The sequence below is a fragment of the Phodopus roborovskii genome, unplaced genomic scaffold (genome assembly GCF_943737965.1).
Source record: "Phodopus roborovskii unplaced genomic scaffold, PHOROB, whole genome shotgun sequence".
Classification (NCBI taxonomy): Eukaryota; Metazoa; Chordata; class Mammalia; order Rodentia; family Cricetidae; genus Phodopus; species Phodopus roborovskii.
The window spans coordinates 13,613,255-13,639,319 of NW_026126567.1; the positions used below are offsets into that span (position 1 = coordinate 13,613,255).

General features: G+C 36.8%; 1 protein-coding gene across 1 annotated transcript; it reads left to right on the top strand.

The window, feature by feature from the left end:
• Nucleotides 1-3,085: 3,085 nt before the first annotated feature.
• LOC127235310 (solute carrier family 22 member 22) lies at nt 3,086-25,356 on the top strand. The gene is made up of 10 exons (XM_051202551.1): nt 3,086-3,490; nt 5,056-5,159; nt 6,706-6,860; nt 7,319-7,487; nt 8,312-8,435; nt 9,946-10,061; nt 12,714-12,928; nt 20,211-20,319; nt 23,895-24,098; nt 25,293-25,356. Exons 1-10 carry the CDS (start codon nt 3,089-3,091, stop codon nt 25,354-25,356), a joined length of 1,662 nt encoding a protein of 553 aa, XP_051058508.1. The 5' UTR covers nt 3,086-3,088.
• The last annotated feature ends 709 nt before the right edge of the window (nt 25,357-26,065 follow it).

Genomic DNA, 26,065 nt, shown 5'->3' on the forward strand with positions numbered 1-26,065 from the left:
TGTTTTGTCTTAGGAAGTTTGTTGATAAATCTATTCCCTCTTTTGTGTAATCAACACTTGACATACTCTCTTCCATCTCTTGTATTCTGCTTTCAATGCTTGCATCTGTAGTCCCTTTTCACTCACCCAGGTTTCCTACTGTTTATATTTTCTTTATTGCTTCTGTTTCCATTTTCAGATCTTGAATAGTTTTATTCATTTTGTGCAAGTTTTTGTTTTTCCTTGGGTTTGTTTTTTTAGGATCAATTCTATTTCTTCTAATTTTTGTTTGTCTTTTTCTCAATTTCTTTAAGGGACTCTTTTGATTTCCTCTTTATAAACTCTATCATGTTTATCAATTGATTTTTAATGTCATTTTCTCATGGTTTGGCTGTGCAGATTGTTCAGGTCTTGCTGTTTTAGGACAGTTAGGCTCTGGTGACGCCATTTTACTCTTTGTGTTATTGATTGTATTCTTATACTGGCATTTAGGCATCTGGATTTGGAATGAGTGTAGATCTAGGTTTTGATTCCTGAATTTGTCTTTGTTGGATGGGTGTTTTGTTAATTGGTTTCTCTTTCCTCTTTGGTCTTCTGACCTAACTGGCTAAGGGTTCTGATGACTAGTATGCCTTCAGACCCAGTTATGTTGTTCCCTCTGGAGATTTTTGAGGCAAGGGATCCCTATATCTGGCCTGGTCCAAAGTTGTAGACCAGACTATGGAACCCAGGGTAGGGGATGCATTCTGGGGATTTTAGATATGGTCTGGCCTCTGGGGGTCTCAAGAACCAGCCTGGCCTCCAATACAGCTGCTGGGGCTGTGGTCTCTAGATCTGGCCTGTGTTCTTGTAAAGCAGAAATCTGCTTCTGACCATGTAGGACTTGATATGGAGCCCAATGGAGTAAGGAAGTACAAGCCAGGGTTCCAAGATCTTGCCTGGCCCCTGGTAAAGCTGAAGAATTCTTCCAAAGTAATAGCATGGGATTTGGAGCCCAGGGGTGGGGGTGAAGTCTGGGGTTGCTGGACAGACTAAAAAGGATTAAGTTGGCAGTGGGTGGTACCATCTTTAGGGTCCCTAGTACCACCCTGGCCTCTGGCAAAGATGCCAGCAAGGCTATGGGCCTTAGTGTGGAGTTTATGGTAGGGGGTTACTCTAAGAGTATATTTTTGTCTGCATCCTGATAATTTCTATCACATAAAAACATACATGCTTATGCTTCTCATTTATACAAACATATCACTTGAAAAAACCAAGGGTAAACAGTTTTCAGTGAAATTATTTTCCAATGGTAGGTGCTACCTTGTTCCCTTAGCTTTGTATTGTGAATAATTTTGTAAGAAACATAAAAGACAAATTTCAAGTTGTCTTTCTTTGGGTTTAGAATCAGAAGTGGGACTGATGAATTTTTAAAATGTTCTTGAAGAATATCTCCACAGTATTATTTTTAGTTGAGAGAATGATTTTCATTGCAAACCTTCAAACTATTTATCAAAATTGGTACTTCTATTAGTTCTCTCTCTCTCTCTCTTTCTCTCTCTCAATCTCTCTCTCTCTCTCTCTCTCTCTCTCTCTCTCTCTCTCTCTCTTTATGAAGAGCTGCCCTAATATGTGAAGGGAAGTGATTATCATTGTTGCTAGAGTTGGTTGTGATATTCATTTCTCAGACGATTTGGGTTATAAAGTTCTTTTAAAAGTACCTAGCTATAAAAGGAATGTGACACACACACACACGCACACACACACACACACACACACACACACACACACACACACACACACATACACATCATATGGGTCTACATATAGATCTGATATATATTAATAGTTTTTATTTTTAAAATTATTTTTATTATCCAGGTATATAAAGAAGAAACTCTTGCTACATATAAAATTATAAACAACACAGAAGGTCAGTATTCTATATGAAAATAACAAAACATTGAAAGGAAAATACTGTTTGATTTGAATTATACGAGTAATCCAAAACCATTGAACATACAAGACCAAAAGGTAGAATAATGCTTTCAGGTGACTGAGGTAGGAGATGGGAAGATGTTTTTGTATGGATGACACCACAATGATGAGACAGGTAAGCTGTCATTATATAAGGCACATGTACACAGTGATGGAAATAGAAATTAATATAATTAGAAATATTATGTAACCATGACACTTTAGGTCTTGAATATATGTAGTCTTCATTTGTATATCAGTATCTCTTCTCCATTTTTAGTTGTATTCATTAATTGTGCAAAGTAAAATTTTGTTATGACATTTTATATATGTAATATTATATTTTGTCATCTTCAATCCTCTATTGTTATATTCTGTTCCACAAAACCCTTTACTCTACCTTTGGATCCTCCTATTTAATGTGTTATCTCTGTTGTTTGCTTTTTCTCATTAAAGTATTATTGTTACATATACACATACATATAAATACAAACAAAATGTGCTGAGTTCACATACTGTTGCTCATATATATGCTGTTAGGGCTGGTCACTTTGCACTGCACAACTACTTAGGGGTTAATTGCTGAAGGAGACAGAGTCTCTCCCTCTCAGCAGTTACTGATTACATAAAGCTCTTCATCCAGGTGTGGGGCCTTGTGAGATTTCCACCGACAATGTTGGTATGATAACTGATATTGTCTTTGTTCAGATATTGTTTACACTACCATATTTTTTAGACAGGGTGTAGATTCCCTGTCCTATAAAGAAGACAGGTACAGGAGCAGAATAGCTATGAGTTTAATAGCTATTAGCATCCTTTAAAATTATTTATCAAGAGCTGAGAAAAATCAAAACATTGCAAGTTAACTGTATTTATAAACTGGTATTAATTCAATGCAGTTGCCAAATCAGGGACTTTGTATTTGAATTTTCTGTCATTATGAAATTAAGCATACTGGTGTCAATGTTGCAAAGAAATTGAAGTGGTTTATTTTGTTTTAATATTGTGTTTTGTTGAGACTATTTCAAATTTCTGAATTTTTGGTCCAGAAAAGTAAAAAACATATTTTTAAATCCATTAAGTCACCATTCTGAATTTGTGTTTTCTATACCACAATGCCTATGATTCTACCAATGGCTTTTTCAGAATAGCCATGGCCTTTGATGAAATTATACACCATGTAGGTGACAGTGGAAGATTCCAGATTTTGAGGATTGTCGTTTACATCATTTTGTCTTTGGTGTCATCCTCTCATGACTTCATGGAGAATTTTACAGCAGCCATCCCTGCTCATCATTGCAGTGTTAAACTTCTTGACTATCCCAAATCTGAAAGTAATGTCACCATGAACTTAACTACTGAAGCTCTACTGAAGGTCTCTATCCCAATGGGCCCAAATCAGAAACCTGAGCAATGCCGACGCTTCCGGCACACTCAGTGGCAATTCTTAGATTCCAATGTATCAGTTTCTAACAACACAGAGCTTGAGACCGAGCCATGCCTTGATGGATGGACATATGACCGCAGTGTTTTCACTTCTACCATTGTTACTGAGGTAAGATATTTACATCTAGTGATGTCTAGTGAATTGACTATGGAGCCCTGAGACCAAGCAACAAGATGTAAGACAGTTTTCACAAAATATTGAGACCTTGGAAGGGTATATGAAGCCGTGTGTGTGTGTGTGTGTGTGTGTGTGTGTGTGTGTGTGTTTTCATATAGTTTTGTAACAGAAATATAGCTTCAAAGTTAAGATTTGTAGTCTTTTATCATTGACACATGTTTCCATTCCTATATTTATACTTCATGTGTATTTTTCCTCATGATGATAACACTATCTATCATTCTACTAAACATTTAACTGGATGTACTAATTGCATTGAGATATTATGATTAGTAGTGTATCGTCAGGACTTGGCTTATTTTGGTAAAAAAAATATAGATCTAGTATTTACTGTTAAGCAGCTTTATGTTTCAGTTTATTAATATTTAAGGAAGTGTCATTTTTATAACATGCTTTTAGGGAAATTTCTTGTTAATGCCATCATCTGAATATAATCATTCGAAAGTCTAATTTTCTGCAAAAGATAACATCTATTTAAAGTTAGAGTGTTTCCAAAGGATGACAATGAATTCATAGAACACTTAAAATCATAAGTTCTCTGAAATAATTGCTCTGAAAGGAGTGGGTTCTGAAGGTTGCCATCTATATCTATACTGGAATTTGGGCTGGTTTTATATTTCGCATATCTTGAGTAGGTAATCATAGCTCCTGTGACTTCATGAATTAGATAGCTATAGTATGTTCAGAATATAGAATTTCCCCTGAGCTTTGGTGGCTGCTGGTGGTTAACAGAGATGTAAATATGCTATATTTAGGGTTTAACAGTCAGTCTTCTTTTCTAAGCTATTGACTAATTATATGCCTCCCCATTTAGTGCTGCCTACTGCTTAAAGAAGCTTCTTGGGGGCAATATCAAGAGCAGTTAGGCTTATATGTATACACATAAATATTTAGAAGTGTTGTAGTTTATTCTTTTGGTGTGATAAAACACTATAACCAAAGCAATTCATTAAAGAAAGTTTAATTTGGCTTATGGTTTCAGAGGATCAGAGTCCATAATGGAGGAGTGAAGGAACATCTGGGAGTTCATACTTGATCTACAGCCACATGGCAGCATTGGGAATTTAATTTTGAAACCTCAATTTCCACTTCCAGTAACACATGTCCTCCAACAGGGACACACCTCCTCATTCTTCCTGAACTGTTCCACCAACTCCGAACCACATATTCAAACACAGGAGTCTTTGGACTCATTCAAATCACATGGAGGCAATTTGACATTATAAGCATTGAGTAAAGTAACAATAACAGATTCCACCTTATGGCCTATGATCACTTTAACCCTGGGCTTTTGACTTGTATTAAGTAGGCTCTGCTCTAGGGCCAATCACATGTTTAACCATAATTCACCAAGGAAGTAACACTGTCAGAATTAAAAATCAATTATAGACTACTTTTCATTATCATCATGTATATTATCTGGTTATAATTGAGGCATCTTTTCAAATACTATATATAATTATTCATGTTATGACTTTTTAATTAATCTTTTACAGTGGGATTTAGTATGTGATTTTCAATCATTCAAATACTATGCACAAACCATCACTATGACAGGACATTTGGTGTCTTGTCTCATATGTGGCATTTTTTCTGACAGGTAAGTTTCTTTTTTTTCTTTTTTTTTTCTTTTTTACACAAAGAACCATGTATAAAACTGACTTGAAAGACTATACATTTTTATTGAAATTGTGATCATTGAAAGAATCTAGGTAGATTGAATACAGTATACATGATGGATATGTTTTCAAAAGCATACAAAGCTTTGGAAGATTGAAATTAATATTTCAGGCTCTCAACTGATATAAACATTGAACTGACCCATAAGGAATTGAAAGGTGGTAGATGGGGAAAAAGGTAAGGGGGGCAAAAGTGTGACAAAAATCCATGTAGCAAGTATGATTAATGAAAAAAAATAGCATAGATTTAGCAATGAGAGAAATAGTCAAGAAGCTAGATTTGTAAGACTTGAATTGTCATTTTCTTCATAAGTTTGGTGTACAGGATGGTCAGAAAATTGTGGCAGCTAATAAAGTTACGTGCATTTTCACATTTAAAAGTTATATAATATATTTAAATTATTCATTTATGAAAATTCATTTTCTTCAAGTTTATAGGAAAGTTTATAACAGTAGGCTAAAACAATTTAGTATGCTGACTGCCTAGTAAAATTTCTAGAAAGAAAAGTGTAGAGTTAAGAATAGATAAATACAGCTAGATTAATAATGAGGCAGATTTTAAAACAAATGGATTTAGAATAATGTAATGTTGTTAGCTTATGTTAATCATTAATATTAACAAGGAAGTATAGTGATGTATTGTTTATGATTTATTGAAGCCACTGGAGACCAAAATATCAAGGCAGCCATACTATTGATCCAGGACTCAGGAGACAAAGGCAGATGGATCTCTGTGAGTTCAAGGCCATACAGGGCTACAAGAGATTGAATCAGTCTAAAATCCTAGCACCTGGGAGGTAGAGACAGGAGTTATAAGGCTGGGCAGAGAAATGAATAAAAGGAGGAGACAGGAACTGAGAGTGTTTGCCTCTGAGAATTCATGGAGACAGCATTGCCATTTCAGCTGGGTAGAGGTTAAGGTCTGGTGGCTTGGCAGCTTCGCTTCTCGGATGGTCAGCTTGAAGCTTGAACCCCAATATATGTCTCAGATCCTTTTATTTTTCAAGTTACAAGGAAGGATAGAATTCAATTAGTTGTGTGAACACTCTTTGGAAGAAAGAAAACAGTGGTAACAAAATGGTAAGCCTAGAGAGACGGCTTAGTAGATAGAGTGCTTGCTGATCTTTCAGAGTACCACAATTCATTTCAGATGCCCTATTCTGGTCTCCATGGGTACCTGCATGCATCACCACACACACACACACACACACACACTTCTTTAAAATAACTTAGAATATAATCAGTGTTCTGGCTAAGATCAGAAATAGAGAAATGTGCTTTATTAGATACATAATGATAGTGACTGTACATTGATATTTATGTAGATATATGTGACTTAACTGTTTTGTTATGGTGGTATAGGATCTCAGAAAACAAGGATCTAAGAGTAATAAGGATTCTTTGGGAATGTGCTAATGTGTAAATAATCAGTTGTCTGAGTTTTCACTATAATTACTGTTACTCTAGGTTTGGAAGGAAACCATTCTTGGTGTTTTCTTGCTTAGCTTATGGAATTTTGGGCTCCTGCTGTGCCTTTGCGTCAAATTTCTCCCTTTACTGTGTTTTAAGATTCCTGTTGTCTGCCTCCATAAGTAATATTCTAAGCAACTCTATTGTCCTGGGTAAGTTTGCCCTGATCTATACACTTGCATTGTCTTTTGTGCTTAAAGTCATCTTTAATAAATATTGTTGGATAGTGTGCTAGTTGGTTTTGTCAACTTGACACAAGACTCTTATGGGAAAAGGGGAACTCGGCTGAAATGCCTCCATCAGAATGGACTGTAGGCAAATATGAGGGACATTTTCTTAATTAATGATCAATTAATGGTCTAGGAGGGCCTAGCCTATTGTGAGTGGCCCTACTGCCATGGAAAACAGGTCAAGCAAGCCACAGAGAACAAACCAGGAAGCAATCCTTCTCCAAAGCCTCTGCTTTGGTTCTTGTCTCCAAGTTCCTGCCCTCATTTCTCTAGTTCCCTTCATGATGGTCCATAAGAGACCCCTCCCCATGACACGATAGGTCATTTATGTTAGCACACTAATGAAATGCAAACTGTTACAGAACTCTTTTCTCTTTTAGTTTTAGAAGAAACCTCATCGCAGTGGCACAGCTCAGTCATAATTCTCAGTGGACTATCCTTTAGTATCGGCCAGGCTTCGTTTGGGGGATTAGCGTATATGCTTTCAGACTGGCACATGCTGCAACTTACTGTTGCCTTGCCCCACATCATTTTTTTCATTGTTTTATGGTATGTGCACTTTGATATATGTACTAAACTCCAATGACTGTAACATGCAATGATGTTGTTATGTCTACTGAGGAATATCTTGTCATTTACTCATTTATTCGGTGCCGTTTTAGGCTCTATATTCAGAAAAATAAATTTAAAAGTCTTAGAAAAAACAATAATAGGCTAATTTCTTCAGTTAATTTATAAAATTACGTGAATAGTGGCTCAAAATTTCATCTATGGATCACTTGGTTTTTCACTTCGTTGTTGAGATCAAGCCACAGGAAAATCCACTTACATGGCAGCCAAGCTCAGAGAGGACTGAAAGTAGATCTTCCAAATCACTCTTTAAGGAGATGCAAAACAGTCTTTTTCTTTTCTTTTTTCCCTGACAGCAGCTATTCTGGTATCCTTTCCAGTTTTAATTAGTCTTCTCAGGAAAAAAATATGACACTGTATTAAATAAACAATATAAAATTTAATAGTACTTTTTAATTTAAAATGGATAACATTTTGTATTAAAAATTTGTGAATCTCAATTTAGAGTCACATCTTGAAGTGGCAGAATTTTTTGAATTAGAATACAATGAAACACATTTGAATTTTGAATAATGGAGTCTTTACTCCTCTATAAGAATAAAAATTTTGTTGTCTTCATAGCTTTGAAAAATTATTAAAAGGCTTAGCAACAGGGTATGACAGTGGAGTTCGTGAAGAAATTGAGGGATGGTTAAATACTGGAATGTTTCCTATTGGCAGAAGGGATCAGAGCAGAAGACATATTCTTGGATATGTCTTTGGATTTTAATATGACTGTCATTTCTAATCATCTTTTTTAACAGCTGGGGGCCAGAATCAGTCAGGTGGCTAATGGTCACTGGGAAAACAGAACAAGCAATAAAGGAACTACGAAGAATTGCCATCATCAATGGGAAGAAAGACATTGCACATAATCTAACTACTGAGGTGCTAAAATCATATTATAATTATCTTTAAATTTCTTACTGTTATCAACTATTAAAAAACACAGTGTAATTATAGATAACCATACCCAATAACTAAAAGAATTTGGGATAGACTCATATTAAAAATATTATTATTACCCTCTAGATGGAGTTTCTGTCCCACCTGGTCCCACAGCTGTTTAGACCCAAATAAACACATAGAGATTTTTACTAACCATAAACTGTTTGGCCAATGGCTTATGCTTCTTACTGGCTAGGTCTGCCTTAATTATTAATCCATAACTATTAATCTGTGTATTTCTACATGGCCTTATCTTACTGGAGAATTCTGAACCTGTTACTCCTTTGGTGGCTACACGGTGTCTCACTAGTGGCTCACTCCCCATGTCCTCCCCCAGAATTCTCCTGGTAGCCCCGCCTATCCTTCCTGCCTGGCTACTGGCCAATCAGTGTTTTATTCATCAACCAATAAGAGAAATAAATATAAAGAAGGACACACCCAATAACAAGAAGAATTTGGGATAGACTTATATTAAAACGATTATTAGTATTACCCCTTTAAAATGTCTCTTTAAATTGAAATGTCATTTCCCCTTTTAATATCCTCCCTCTAACTTCTCCAATGATAATCCCATCCAGCTCCCTCTTGAATTCATTGTCTCATTTTTCTTTAATTGTTGTTGCTACATATTTATCTATTCAGTCTATTTATTATTACTTACACGTATATGATTTCAAGGATGACCATACAGTATTGTATAACCAATTAGAAAACTCATTCCCCGGAGATTATTAATTCTCCCTCTTTCATAATTCCTTGCCTAAGGCTCTATGTCTTGGTGGGACCCTGAGAAAGACATGTCAGCATGTCTATTGTTGTTGGTCTAGTCCTGGTCTTATTTAGGCAGCTATATTGTTCAGATATTATGGGTAATGCTCCCCTGTTGTTTCCATGAGACACAGTAGTTCATCAAACTTCCTGATCCTCTCTCTAACTCTTATTATGTTTTCTCTCCTTCTTCCTCAATGTTGCCTAAGCCTAAACTGTTAGAGTTGAGAAATAGATGTATCAATAGCAGTTGGGAACCTCATGATCAGTTATTCTTTGTATTTGACCAACCATGGTTTTTCTGTAATGGTTTCTGTCTTTTGCAGTGAGAATTCGTTTGATCAGGGATTATAACTGTATTTATAGGTATAAGTACAAATATTTAGAATATGGTTTGCAATTTATCCTGGTTTAGTAAAATGATGGTAGAACGTTTACTTCTAAAATCTTTGACTGATAGGTCTAGGTATCTGGCTTGGTGGCAAAAACTTTTAATCACCTTAAGCAATTTTGCCAGTCTTACTCTCCCTTTCAATGGTTTGAGTAATCCACACCGCTCTGGCTTCCTGAGGTAATTATTGGTGGTATAAGACAGCATAGAGGAATGGATTATAATTTGTGAGGTTTTGTTTCAAACTTTTATTCCACCTAAATACTTTGACTTGGTCTTTATTTCTTGAAGGCTTTGCAATCTAAACTTAAGGAAGATGGGAATTCAACCAGTAAAGGTTTCAGAATGAAGGACATCATTATTAATCCCATTATGCGTAAAACAGTGCTTTGTAGTTCCAGTATAATGTGAGTAGTTTACTCTTTCCTATTCTAGCACTCAGTCAACTCCTTCAGCATCATGTTACACCCTTTGAGGAATGTGTGGGGTAAACAAACATCCCTCCCTTTATTCAAGATATTAGAAACCAAAAGACAAATATGCATAGGGAAAGATGAAAGCAACTTTAATGGATCATTTAAAAAAATGCTTCATGGGATGTTTGAAACTTTCAGGGACTGTAGAAATATAAACACAAAATTAAAAAGGTATTTAGACCTGAAGTAAGTCACCAAATAATGAGGAGGACCAAACAGGTTTTGAGTTAAATCGATCAGTTTTGTTCACACTGAAATGCAGTAAACTTAACTGCATGGCATTGGAATAAAATCCACACTAATTTCATTTCAAGTTTTTCTCAAGGCTAAGCAGCATGAACTTTTGACCTTTGTTGATCTTCAGGTGTTCCAAATGTACATCTTTGCAGCACATTGGGCAATTACATCAAAACAGTGGAGGAAAGATCACTGCAAGTGAGTTGTCCACAAGACAACTCAAGTTAAAATTATAGCTTTTTTTTTTTTCAGTGAATTTACTTCTAGTCTAAATTTCAGGATAAGAAAATGACCTCAGGACCTCAGGAGAAATTATTTGACTTTCCTAAATATGGACATCTTGCACAATAAACTCTTAGACTCAATCAAGAGCTGCAAGAGGCAGATTTTGAGCCCAGGCTTTTCTATACCAAAAATGATCACTAAAAACAACTTCATACTTCTCATCACAATTTTATATAAATAGAGGAACAGGCATCAGAAGAACTCTGCAGAAACATGATATTTTTAGTATATGTACATACTAAGCACATTAAATAATCTGGGTGAACAGGCTATTATATATGGTAAAAATTGAAATGTGATGTATGGAAATTAAAAGATAAGTTAATTGTACCGTAACTTTATGTTAAAGGAGTCAAATATAGAGTAGAATGCTGAGAGATCAGGGAGAAGAAGCAGCAAGCCACACCCACATCTTACCTTCTAGTGTCTCAATAGACAAGGGAGTGACTTCCTGTTTCTTCTGGCTCAGATCCTCTCTCCACCCAGACATCTTACTTCCTGACTGTGCCCAGCCATCTTACTTCCTGCCGGTCTGTACAGACCTAAAAGACTCAATAGTTAGCTAGTAATAAACTCTATTCTCTGACTTTCAGACAGGTTTTATTTGCACAAGCAAGATATCACCACAACTGAAGAGGTAATCTTATTTTTTGAAGTGGCTATTTTTAGCCTTTTGTAAAAAGTACATATTAAATAAGAACACTGCTACATAGATTTTTATATTATCTTTATTCCTTCAGCTCTGAGTTAATACTCATGCCTGTGTTTCTTTTTCAATTATTTACCTAAAATAAGAGATAAGTCAGAGGTTTAGAACACTTGTTACCCGTCCAGAGGAAAGACCAGCATTTGGTTTCCAGCCACCATATGGCAACTAACAACTGTCTGAAACTCCAGTTTTAGGGGATCCAACACACCCTCTACAACCTCTGCATATGGAGAGATACATGCAGAAAAAACACTTGTAGGAATAAAACAACATTATTTAAGTCAATATAAGTCAGTGTGATATATGATGGAATGAGAGATATTTATGTTTCTTATATGTAAAATGAATTCAGAAAACTAATCTTTGTAGCAGCTTATAATCATAAAATTTTATTACTAAATCTTAAAATGAGATCATTTTAATAAGTACAGCAGAAAATACATTGACCCATTGCTCACATATATTAACTTGTTCTACTAATTATAATGGTATATATTATATACAAATAATTATTATATAGTAATTATAATGGATATATATGATATAATAACTTCAAATTTAAAAATTACCACAATTTTGAAAATTTAAGGTTTATTATATATATATATATATATATATATATATATATATATATACACACACAATGCACTATAAAATAAGCCTAAAATTTTCAAAATTGTGATAATTTATATACGTGTGTGTGTGTGTGTGTGTGTGTGTGTGTGTGTGTGTGTATTTGTAGTTGTTTTTTCGAGACAGGGTTTCTCTGTGGCTTTGGAGTTTATCTTGGAACTAGTTCTGTAGAGAAGACTGGCCTCAAACTCACAGAGATATGCCTGCCTCTGCCTCCTGAGTGCTGGGATTAAAGGTGTTCATCACTAACACCTGGCTAGTGCATTATATTTAAATTCTAACAAAATTGTAAAGCAATAATTTTAAAGATGTTAAACTCCAAACAAATATGATTTTCAAGAAATTGCACATCTTTTAGGAATATATTTGTCTATTTTCACTTTGAATCCCAACCAACTTCAGATGAAGAGTCTATCAGATCAGTGGACTAAGTTAAGAATTTTCTTAATATAAATGTATTACATAAAATATATTCAATTTATTGATAATTTGATAATTATCAATATGTTATTTCATGTATTATTCCAAGTAACTTCTGTGATATAAAACTCCATCTCATTCCATATTTGGAATATTTGGTTTTAGTTGTATATTTGAAGGAAATAATGATCCCATGTACACACACACACACACACACACACACACACACACACACACACACCATAATAAAATGTTTTGATGCCCCAGTTGGTTAAATGCCTCTGTATGCTTTCTTCCAGTTTTGCAGAAATGTTCAGTGGTTATGTTATATTTTTGGACATTCAAATTTTGGGAAAGAACATCTTCCTGAATCTGTTTCTCCTAGGAGTGGTAGACATACCCAGCAAATTATTCACATATTTTATATTAAAAAACATAAGACGTCGACCTTCAATTGCTTTTTTACTCCTTGTAACTGGAAGTTGCATTATCATCACAATATTTCTACCTGAAGGTGAGATTTCCTCAGTGTTTAGAATCTTATTATAAATGTATATTCATGTATGTAAGCATAGAAGAGCACTAGACTACATTTATTTAAATATTTACTTTTTATAATTACAAATGTGTGTACACATTTGCATGCTATGTATGAATGTATAGACAAGTGAGTGTGGATGCCCTAGGAGGACAGACACATTGGGTAGCCTAGAAATGGAGTTATAGAATGTTGGTCATAACCTGTGTGATGTGGGCCCTCTGCAAGAGCAGTAGGTTCTCCTAACTGCTGAACTGTCTTTTCAGCTCTTAATATTTATTCTAAAAGAAATTTCCTATTATAACATTCATTTAATTATTTATATAAAAACAGGGGAAGGGATACAAGCATTACAAGTAATATTTCCACAAGACAATCAAAATTAAAATGTATAGATTTCTCTAATGAGATTTCTTTCTTTTTTTTTTTTATTAATTATGAAAACTTGACCTATAGCTTAGGATTGTCCCACTACTTCTTTTTTTATTTTTATTTTCATTTTACATATCAATCCCAGTTCCCCCTCTGTCCCTTCTTCCCTTTTTCCCTCTCTCCCACCCTCTCATCCCCCCACCAAGCCACCTACCCTCCCATCCTCACCAAATTCACTTGTATGGTTACGCCCTCCAGGAGGGGTCATCTAAATCTTTCAAGTCATTTGGAGTAGGGACTAGGCCTTCTCTCCTGTCTCTAGGTTATGGGAGTATCCCTCCATGGGGAATGTGCTCCCAAAGTCCTTTTGTGCACCAGGAATACATTCTGGTTCCACTGTCAGAGGTCCCTTACTGCTCAGGCCTCTAACTGAGACCCATGTTCTGGGGGTTTGAGTCAGTCCCATGCTGGATTCCTAGCTATCAGTCTGGGGGGGCCCATTAGCCCCTCTTTGTATAAGTCAGCTGTCTCTATGTGTTTCTGTTGCCTGGTATTGTCATCCCTCTCTGCACCTGGATTCCAGTTCCACTCAGTGTTTAGTTGTTGGTATATGCTTCTGTTTCCATCACCTACTAGATGAGGGCTCCATGATGTTGGATAAGTTATTTGTTGATCTCATTATCAGGGAAGGGCATTTACGGTAGCCTTTCCATTGTTGCTCAAATTGTTAATTTGGGTCAGTCTTGTAGGTCTCTGGGCATTTCTCTGGGTTCAGTTTTCTCTTCAAACCTACTATGGCACCCTCTTTTATGGACTCTCTCTCTCTCTCATCTTGTCTATTCCTCCACTGACTCAATCTTCATAGTCCTACGTGCTTTCCTCTCCTCCCCTTTTCTTTCTCCTAGTTCCCTCTCCACTCACTGCCCCCCAACTCCCCATATTCTCAGGAGATCTTGTACCTTTCCCCTTCTGTGAGGGACTTTATATGAATCTCTTAAATTCTTCCTTGTATCCTAGTTTCTGGTGGTGTGAATTATAGGCTGGTGATCCTTTCTCTATGTCTAAAATCCATATATGAGTGAATACATACCATGTTTCTCTTTTTATGACTGGGTTACCTTGTTCAGGATGGTTTCTTCAAGTTCCATCCACTTGCCTATGAAGTTCAAGATTCTATTGTTTTTTTCCCACAGAGTTGTATTCCACTGTCTAGATGGGCCACATCTTCTTTATCCATTCTTCAGTTGAAGGGCATCTAGGTTTCTTACAGGTTCTTGCTATTACAAATAATGCTGCTATGAACATAGTTGAGCAGATGTAGGATTGGTGAAGATCTTTCCCCATTCTGTGGGCTGCTGTTTGGTCTTGTTAACTGTGTCCTTTGACTTACAGAAGCTTCTAACTTTGAGGAGGTCTCATTTATTAATTGTCGATCTTGTGACATTGGAGTTATGTTCAGGAAGTGGTCTCCTGTAACAATTTTTTTCAAGGGTAGCTCCCACTTTCTCTTCTAAGAGGTTCAGTGTGGCTGGATTGATGTTGAGGTCTTTGATCCATTTGGACGTGAGTTTTGAGCATGGTGTCTATCTGTAGTCTTCTACACACCATCATCCAGTTGTGCCACCACCATTTGTTGAAGATGCTCTCCTCCTCCCATTGTATACTTTTAGCTGTTTGGTCAAAAATCAGATATTCATAGGTGTGTGGGTTAGTATCATGATTTTCCATTCGATTCCATTGGTCTACTTTTCTATTTTTGTGCCAATAACAGGCTGCTTTCAGGACTGTAGTAGAGCTTAAAGTCGGGGATGGTAATACCTGCTGAAGTTCATTAATTGTTTTGGCTATGATGGGTCTTTTGTTTTTCCATATAAGTTGATTATTATCCTTTCAAGGTCAGTGAAGAATTGTTCTGGGATTTTAATGGGGATATCATTGAATCTGTAGATTGCTTTTGGCAAGATTGCCATTTTTACTATGTTTATCCTACCTATCCAAGAGCATGGAAGATCTTTCCAATTTCTGGTATATTCTTTAATTCCTTTATTTAAAGACACAAAGTTCTTATTATATAGGTCTTTCACTTGTTTGGTAAGTGTTACCCCAAGATTATTTTGTTTGTGGCTATTTAATGGGTGATATTTCTCTATCAACCCCTTTATCTTCTGAATAAAGTAAGGCTACTGATTTTTTTTTAAATTTATTTTGTATCCTGCTACTTTGCTGAAGGTGTTTATCAGCTGTAGGAGTTCTCTGGTAGAGTTTTTCTGGTCACTTTTGTAAACTATCATGCCATCTACAAATAGTGGAAGTTTGACTTCTTCCTTTCCAATTTGAATCCCCTTGATCTCCTTTGTTGTCATATGCTTTAGCTAGGACACGTACAATATTGAAGAAATGTGGAGAGAAAGGGCAGCCTTGTCTTGTTCCTGATTTTAGTTTGATGTTGGCAGTTCATTTGCTGTGTATTGCTCTTATTATGTTTTGGTATGTTCCTGTTATCCCTGATCTCTCCAAATCCTTATCATGAAAGGGTGTTGAATTTTGTCAAAGGCTTTTTCAGCATCTAGGGAGATGATAATGTTGTTTTTCTTCTTCAGTTTGTGATGGGAGATGCCATTATGTATATATGTTTCTCATACTGGTTAATGAATAAAGCACTGTTGGCCAATAGGAAAGCAAGATAGGCGGGACTAGGAGACAAGGAGGAAAGAGGAAGGAGGAAGAATGTAAGAGAAATACATAGATCAACAGAAATGGGTTAATAATTAAGATGGAGCTAGCCAATAAGAAACTAGTAACTGGCCAACAGAATTATATCATATACAGAATCTCTGTGTATTAATTGGGGCTGGTGTGGCAGTGGGACAAGACTGGTGGCAGGAGGAATAACTTTACTCCCTACAAGTTTGTTCATTTGGTGGATCATGTTGATAGAATTTCATATATTAAACCATCCCTGCAATCCAGGGATGAAGCTTACTTGGTCATGGTGGATGATTTCTCTGATGTGTTCTTGGATTCGATTTGCCAGTATTTTATTGAGTATTTCTGCATCAATGTTCATCAGGGATATTGGTCTGTAGTTTTCTTTCTTAGTTGTGTCTTTGTGAGGCTTGGGTACTAAGGTTATTGTGGCCTCATAAAAAGAGTTTGGCAATGAACCTTCTTTTTCTATATTGTGGAACAGTTTGAGGAGTAGTGGCATTAGTTCTTCCTTGAATGTCTGGTAGAATTCTGCACTGGGCTTTTTTTGGTTGGAAGGCTTTCGATGACTGCTTCTATTTCATTGTGGGTTATAGGTCTATTTAAGTTGTTTGTCTATTCTTGATTTAATTTTGCTAAGTGATAGTTATCCAGAAATTTGTCCATTTCCTTTGAATTTTCAATTCTTTTGGAATACAGGTTTTCAAAGTATGACCTGAAAATTATCTGAATTTCCTCTGTGTTATGTTCCCCTTTCCATTTCTGATTTTGTTAACTTGCCTGTTCTCTCTCTGCTTTTTTGTTAGTTTGGATAAGGGTTTGTCTAACTTGTTGATTTTCTCAAAAAACCAACTCTTCATTGCATTGGTTTTTTTTGTATTGTTTTCCTGGTTTATATTTTGTTGATTTCAGCCCTCAAGTAGATTATTTCCTGGCGTGTACTCCTACGGGGTGAGTTCGCTTCTCTCTGTTCTAAGGCTTTCAGTTGAGCTGTTAATTCTCTTATGTGACTATCTTCTGTTTTCTCCATATGGGCACTTAATGCAATGGACTTTCCTTGTAGCACTGCTTTCATGGTGTCCCATAAGTTCGGATATGTTGTGTCCTCATTCTCATTGAATATTAGAAAATCCTTAATTTCTTTCTTTATTTCTTCTTTGACCAAGGTATGGTGCAATTGCACATTGCTCATTTTCCATGAGTTTGCCGGTTTTCTGCTATTTGTGTTGTTGTTGAATTCCAATTTTAAAGAATGGTGGTCTGATAAGATACAAAGGACTATTCCTATTCTCTTGTATCTGTTGAAGTCGATTTTAGAGAAGTTTATGTGAGCAGCAGAGAAGGTATATTCTTTTGTGTTTGGATGGAATGTTCTATAGATGTGTGTTAACCCCAGTTGAGACATAACTTCTGTTAGTTCTTTTGTTTCTTTGTTGAGTTTCTGATTTGTGGTCCTGTCTAGTGTTGAGAGTGGTGTATGGAAGTCTCCCTCTATAAGTGTGTGAGGTTTTATATGAGCTTTGAGTTTTAGTAGCGTTTCTTTTAGGAATGTGGGTGCCTTTGTATTAGGTGCATAGATGTTCAGAACTGAGACTTTGTGTTGATGGATTTCTCCTGCAATGAATACGAAATGACCGTCTTCATATCTTTTGATTAATTTTGGTTTGAAGTCTAACTTGTTAGATATTAGGATAGCCACGCCTGCTTGCTTTTTGGTTCCATTTGATTGGAAAATCTTTCCCAACCTTTTACCCTGAGGTATTGTCTATCTTTGAAGCTTAGATGTGTTTCTTGTATGCAGCAGAAGGATGGATTCTGTCTTCCTATCCATTCTGTTAGCCTGTGTCTTTTTATAGGTGAGTTAAGACCATTAATGTTGAGGGTGAATAAGGACCATTGATTGTTCATGCTTGTTTGTTTTAGGTTTGTTTTTGGCAGTGGTATTGTGAATATATTTGTTCTGCTTTACCCTTGGTTTCTGGTGTAGTTAGATTATCTGTTGCCTACATTTTTGTGGGTGTAGTTACCTTCCTTGGGTTGGAGTTTTCCTTCCAATCTGGTTTTGTCATTAAATATCTTGTTTTCTCCATCCATAGTGATTGAGAGTTTTGCTGGGTATAGTAGCCTAGGCTGCATACGTGTTCTCTTAATACTTGTAGAACATCTATCCAGGACCTTCTGGCCTTGAGGGTTTCCATGGAGAAGTCAGGTGTAATTTTGATAGGTCTGCCTTTATATGTTACCTGTCCTTTTTCCTTGGCTGTTCTTAATATTCTGTCTTTATTCTGTATGCTAGGTGTTTTGATTATTATATGTCAAGGGGTCTTTTTTCTTTGGGCCAGCCTATTTGGGGTTCAGTATGCTTCTTGTACATTCATGGGTTGTCCTTCTTCAGATTGGGAAAGTTTTCTCAATGATTTTGTTGAATATGTTTTTGGCACCTTTGAGCTGGGCTTCTTTGCCTTCCTCTATGCCTATTATTCTTAGGTTTGGCCTTTTCACGGTGTCCCACATTTCCTGGATGTTTTGTGTTAAGGATTTTTTGGATTTATGATTTTCTTTGGTCGATGAATCTATTTCTTCTAGTTTATCTTCTGCGCCTGAGATTCTCTCTTCCATCTCTTGAATTCTGTTGGTTATGCTTGAGTCTGTAGTTCCCGATTTTTTGCCCAGTATTTCTATTTCCAGCATTCCTTCGGTTTGTGTTGCCTTTATTTTCTCTATTTCAGTTTTTAAGTCTTAAACCGTTTCCTTCACCTGCTTAATTGTTTTTTCTTTGTTTTCTGTACTTTCTTTACTTTTTTGTTTGTTTTTTCTTCCATTTCTTTAAGGGATTTTCTCACATCTTCTTTGAGGGCCTGTATCATTTTTATGACGGTAATTTTTAAGTTGTTCCCTTTTGATTCCTCTGCTTTGTAGTATTCCGTTCTAGTTGGGGTAGATTCCCTAGATTCTGGTGGTTTCATGCTTGTCTTTCTGTTGTTATGTGTTTTCTTGTATTGCCGTCTTCCCATAGCTTCTTCCAGTAGGTGTTGGTGGGTTCTCTCCCTTTCTCTATGGTACTTCCCTGTGGGCTTATGTGGGTCAGAGGTTCAATATCTATAGCTCTGGGTGGTCCAAGCTCTATAGGAGGTCTCTGCAGACAGGGACCCAGGGATGGGGTCAGGGATGAGGATCCAGTAGAAGATGCCTGCAGAAACTCAGAGTGGTCCCCCAGAGATAGGCAGGTCTCTGGGAGGGGCCTGAGACTCCAGCAGAGGACTGGAGGTGGGGGTCAGAGACCAAGCAGGTGGGAATTACGGGTGGTCCTGCATGGATAGGCAGGTCTCCTGTGTTCAGAGTTGCTCTGAGAAGTCCCCGAAGTAGTGTGGGCTGTTGGCTCCACCCTCTGTCCCAGTGCTCAACCAGAGTGGTAGGACAGTGGGCAGGGTAGGGCACAGGGTAGGGAGGGGCAGGCTCACGGTGGGGATGGGTGGGGGTGTATCAGAGCTCTAAGGGTGCTCTCTATGGGGACAGGACACAGGAGCAGGAGGATCCTGGGCCAAACCAGGGAATTCCCTGGCAGGGGAGGGGAGGTTGTAGGGGAGAGGCCTCCCCAATTGGGCCCAGACTCACCTCTAGCCAATGGCTGGCAGAAGAGGACAAAAGCTGGGCTGATACTGGGGATGTTTCTGCACCGATAGACCTGGCACTCCCCCCACCAGGCCTCTTTCTTTAGCAGAGGCCCTGCTTTGTGGGTCAAGGATCTTGCCCACAGAAACTCAGAGTGGACCCGCAGAGATAGGCGGATCTCTGGGAGGGGCCTGTGATTCCAGCAAAGGACTGGAGATGGGGGTCAGAGACCAAGCAGGTGGGAATTACGGGTGGCCCTGCGTGGATAGGCAGGTCCCCTGCATTCAGAGTGGCTCTGAGAAGTCCCCAAAGTAGTGTCATCTATTTTGTTTCTAATGAAAGAACAAGAAAGGGTGTAGACCTGGATGGTTGGGGAGGTAGACAGGATCCATAGTGGGAGTTAAGGGAGGGGACACCATAATCAAAATATATTTCCAATAAAAAAGAGTGTTTGTTTCCAGGTAATGGCTTAGCATTTAATATTCTGAAAATATTTGCAATCCGTTTGAATCAGAGACCAATGAATATTGACAAGATAATCATTTTATCCTCTTCACATCATCTGCAGACATGCGTGTCCTGCGCCTTATTATGTTCCTTTTGGGAAGAGGATCTTATGCAGCTTTTACATGTATAATTTTAGCATACATCCAGGAACTGACTCCAACAGTGCTCAGGTAAGGAAGGAAACTGCAAAGCTTCACCTTGGATACTGCTAGAAGCTTCTAGAAATTTTAGATGACTAAATTAGGTGTCATTTTAAATGACATTTTTAGCATTTATTATGCTTTAGAGAAGATGTTATGGTTTGCTGAGAAGAACCATTTCTGTAGGCTGGATTAGTTTATCATGGTCTGTTAGGTCTATTTGATATATTGTGGCTTAGTTCCAAAGTGCATTCTGATGTTTAGTTTGGACTACCTGCTGTTAGTAGGGTTACTATTGCTGTGATGATACTCCATGAGTGAAATAACTCAGGAAGGGAAAAGTTTATTCACTTCATGCTTCTACATCACAGTTCACCATCAAAGGAAGTCAGGACAGGTACTCAAACAGGGAAGGATCCTAGAGGCAGCTGCTGATACAGAGGCCATGGAGGGGTGTTGCATACCGCCTTGATCTACATGGCTTGCTCAGCCTTTATTCTTACAGCACCCAGAGCCACCAGCCCAGGAATGGCACCGCCCATAATGGGTTGGGAACTCCGCCATCAATCACTAACCAGTCTTGTCTACACAGCCAAATTTTATGGAAGGATTTTCTCAATTGAGTTTCCCTCCTCTCAGATGACTTTAGTTTGTGTCATTTTGAGACAAAGCTATCCAGCACAGTCTGTCTAAAGGCAAGTGGGATATGTGTAATATGATGGTGTGTATGTTTGTGGGTGTGGATGTATTTGTGTACAAACATTAAAAGTAGAAAATACAAGGGGCATGGAAAGAAAGAGAGAGCAATGGGGTGCATGTGACTCAAAACATAGGAGGTGGAGCAGCTGTTGGGGGAAGAACCTGGTGATGGGGGGTGAGGAGGGGGGGTGGGAGGAGAGATTAATAATAACAAGGCATAATTACATATGTATGGAAACATCTTAAATAAACCCAACACCTCTTAAGATAACACACAAAATAGAGAGTGTCCTCCAACAATATTCAGAGATGAATGGTTAGCATTTAGATAGCAGTTAGAGTAGTACTCTGTAACGTTTCCCAAGTCCCTCTCCATCATCATATTTTGAAAACTATGGTCATATACAAATTTCAGCACACAGACTACTGTTGTCTTCTTATTCTATCTTTCAAAATAATAACCAGCCTTAGCCTATTGCTTTGCGTCTCTGATGGCTCAAGGAACCCTTGTGTACACAGTTTGAAAAGATACTGTCTTGAAAATGTTTTCATGTTCCAAGGTTTCTTGTTCTTTCTCTCTAAGGAATATCTGACTGTGGGTCTCTGTATTTGTTTCCATTTGGGGCTGGAAGAAACGTCTCTGATTATGACTAAAGATGGCACTGATGTATGAACATAGCAGAATGTCATTAGGAGTCATTTTATCACTACTTTTTTGTTATCTAGTCTCTGATTTTTGGTATAGGTTATGAGTGGGTCTTACATCAAATCAGGCATTGTTTCCTTATTTCCACAAGCTTTGTGCTACTAATTACTTAGTATATCTTGCAGGCAGGACATAATTGCAGGTCAAAATTTTGTGGCTGGGATGGTGTTACATTTATCTTTTGGTATTGTGTAGGCTGCCTTCTTGTGCCAAAGACATTGGGAAGAAGGGTGAAGACTTCCTTTACTCTTCAGATTTCACTTTTTTTTTTTTTTTTGCACATTTCATCTTTCAAATTTCTATAAGAAAGTGCCATTAGTCAGGTATTGACTCTCTAATTTTTAAACTACTTATGCTAAAGTTTTCAACAAAAGTCCATATACTATGTCAAAACTTACCTAAAAAGAAAAATAAGGAAAACAGTAAGTTTAAAGTCTAGATAGATTTCAGATTTTCTTTTTTAGTATAAATAAAAGAGTAAATGAATATTGGGCACTAAGCACTAAAGTGTTATTCTTGTTCATTTTAAATTTAATTCACCTTATTTTTATCAAGTAACCCTAATATTGTACTCCATGGATAGTGACACAATATCTGTTTTGCCTTTTTTATTGATTATTTTTTAAATTGAAATTTTAAACTAGTTTGTTTTACATGTCAATCCCAATTCCTGTACCCTCCCATCCTCCTGTGTTCCCCACAACCACCAACTCTCATTCCAGAGAGGATGAGGCCTTTGATGGGGAGTCTTCAAAGTCTGTCACATCATTTGGAGAAGTTCCCAGGCCCTCCCCCATATGTCTAGGCTGAGGAAGTATCCCTCTATGTGGAATGGGCTCCCAAAGTCCATTCATATACTAGGGATAAATATGATCCACTACCAGAGGCCCCATAGACTGCCCAGTCCTCCTAACTAACACCCATGTTCAGGGAATCTGGGTCAGTCCTATGCTGGTTTCCAAGCTATCAGTCTGGTGTCCATTAGCTCCCTCTTGCCGAGGTCAGCAGTTACTGTGGGTTTGTCCAGCCTGCTCTTGACTCCTTTGCTCATCACTCCTCCCTCTCTGCAACTGGATTCCAGAAGTTCAGCTCAGTGTCTAGCTGTGGGTGTCTGCTTCTGCTTCCATCAGCTACTAGAGGAAAGCTCTATGATGGCACATAAGGTAGTCATCAATCTCATTATTGGGGAAGGGTATTTAAGGTAGCCTCTCCACTATTGATTAGATTGTTAGTTGGGGTCATCCTTGTAGATCTCTGGACATTTTCCTAGTGCCAGATTTCTCTTCAAACCTATAATGGCTCCCTGTATTATGATAGTTCCTGACTCAATCTTTCTGCTCCCTCATGCCCACATCTCCCCTCCTCTTCCTCCTAACTCCCTCTCTCTTCCCCACATGCTCCCATTTTGGTTGGGAGATCTTTTCCCTTTCCCCCTCTCAGAAGGAACATGTATGTCTCTCTTGGAGTTCTCCTTGATTCCTAGCTTTTCTGGCGATATGGATTATAGGCTGCTAATCTTTTTTCTATGTCTAAAAACCATATCTGAGTGAGTACATACCATGTTTGTCTTTTGTGACTGGGTTACATCAGTCGGGATGGTGTCTTCTAGTTCCACCCATTTGCCTGTGAATTTCAAGATTCCATTTTTCCCCCCACTTAGTTGTACTCCTTTGTGTAAATGTACCACACTTTCTGCATCTGTTCTTTAGTTGGGAGGTATTTAAGTTGCTTCTAGGTTCTGGCTATTACAAATAATGCTGCTATGAACATAGTTGAACAAATATCCTTCTTTTATGAATGTGTATCTTTTGAGTATATGCCTAGGAATGATGAGAAAACTAAAAATAACATCAGGATGCATATTCTGTGGACAACAAAAACTGTATATTTAAAAACCTTATAGTATGCCCAAGAAAAACAGAAATCCGTGTCCATATGGAAATAATGCTTTTCATGGGACTATAGAAGGCATTGGGATATATATATATATATATATATATATATATATATATATGTGTGTGTGTGTGTGTGTGTGTGTGTGTGTGTGTGTGTGTGTGTGTGTTTGATATACAGACAGTATTAATATCAGTGAAGGCTGGGAAAACCCACATCGACTGTAGGTGATTTTGTATCTCTACTGAATATGACAATAATACCAAGCTTGTAGTTCAAGTTTTGCATTTCTGGTCTATTTTTAAAGGTCAACTATAACTGGTATTTATGCCCTTGCTGCCCGAATAGCAACAACAATGTCTGCACTAGTACTTATTACTAGGAAGTATTTTATACACCTTCCTGTGATTCTCTGTGGGATAATACCCATAGTAGCATCAGTCAACCTCTACTTTCTGCTGGAGACTTTGAATCTTCCATTTATCGACACTGTCAAGGATCTAGAGAAAAGGTGAGCTCTTATGCTGGTGTATTTTTGTGGGAAGGTAGGATGTGTGATTTTGAAATGGTTTAGGTTTAAATGGTAGTCTTATAGATTGTAATTTGATAAGGTCAAGACTAGAATGTTTTGGTTAATTTTGCTAATATGTTTGATAATACATGAATATTTATTATAAGATACACATTTGCTTTTACAAAAATAATTTTAATACAAGTGCTTAAGTATTTAGGTAATAATTCCCTAGCACATTGATATAAGTGTGTCATTGAAAAAAGTGTTTATTTTTCTATCATTTCATATAATAGGTGACTTAGAATGCATAGTTTCTATATTGCATACCAGAAAATTGGGCAAATATTTCGTATGTATCATCTTTCTAGTCAATATATTTACATATATGTTCTATGTAATTAGAAATATATTTATGAAAATACATAATCAGAGAATGTTGGAAACATATTGGTGAATCTATATAATCAGAGAGTGGTAGTAAAAGAAATAGATATGCAACCCAAATCACTTGAAGCCAAATGTTTCATTTCTTCTTTTCCTAGTGATCTTACATGTTATTTGTTAAGCATTATCACTATAATTACATTATCAGATTTAAATCTTCCCAAGTATCTGTGACACATCCATAACTGATAAAATAACAATCATGTTATTATACCTAAATTTAAGTAATTTCTAGACCCTTAAAACTTTTAATACAAAGTTTTGATGGTGATGGTTGTAGATATGAGACTATGCATATATTATTTACCAGAGGACTTGATGAAATAATTTTGTTTCTTAAAACATCAACCTTTGACCTGGTGAATAGTGAAGAATATAATAAACATTTCCTATTTCATCCACATGGAAAATTAAAAGTCTTTTAAAAGAATTTCACTTGTATTTACCCATGTAACCAGCATTGACACCTGTTAAGGTCTGTAGTGTTCCTATGATTACTATATATATGAACAACCTGCATGTGACTTGGCTGAAGTAAATTTGAAGGTCTATACCCAGGGAATATTTTAAGTTTTCAATAATTGAATGGGCTTTACAAATATGTTGGAAAATCTGAAAGAATACTTAAGGGAGATGTGTACTAGCTTATGAAGTATAGATAAATGTTACCTACATACTTAAAAAATTTATGTCTCACTTGTATGTCCACTCACCTAATATTTTTTATTTATTTGATTCCTGGAATAGAATGATGAACAAAGATCTCAGTAAAAAAGAAGGGCAAGACTTCTTGGAAACTACGGAGTGCTAAAGAAGGTAAAATCCACAGGATTTCCACAAATATTAGCCCTCTTCATTCTGTTCTGTATCCTGGAGACTTCACCACTGATGAAGGTTCACAAATACACCTATTTTTATTTTTTATTTTTTTGTTTTTTTTTTTTTTTTTTTTTTTTTTTTTTTTTTGAGACAGGGTTGCTCTGTATTGCTTTGGAACCTGTCCTGAAACCATCTCTGTAGACCAGGCTGGCCATGAACTCTCAGGGATCTGCCTCTGCCTCTGCCTCTGCCTCCCAAGTGCTGGGATTAAAGGCATGCACTACCAATATCTGGCTCAAAATACACTTATTAAATGGCCCTATTGCAAAAGTAAATCTCCATAATATAGATGTCAATCTTAAGGTTTTATTAAATACTGAGTATAGGTTTCTTTCATGAAAAAATTAAAACAAATCTATGTAATAAATACTTTGTCTTAGTCTTAAAATGGAACTGTTTTTAAAAGTAAAAATTGAGAACAAACTGTCCAAGAAATCAACCTATTTTTATTCTGTGTTTATCCTGAAATATGTATATTTTGATGTGGAAAACTCAATAAAAATAAGTGTAGGATTTCAGAGGAATCAACTTACACTCTCCATGCAGTTTGATGTTGGCTGTTGGTTTACTGTATATTGCTCTTATTATGGTTAGGTGTGTTCCTGTTATCCCTGATCTCTCCAAGACCTTTATCATGAAAG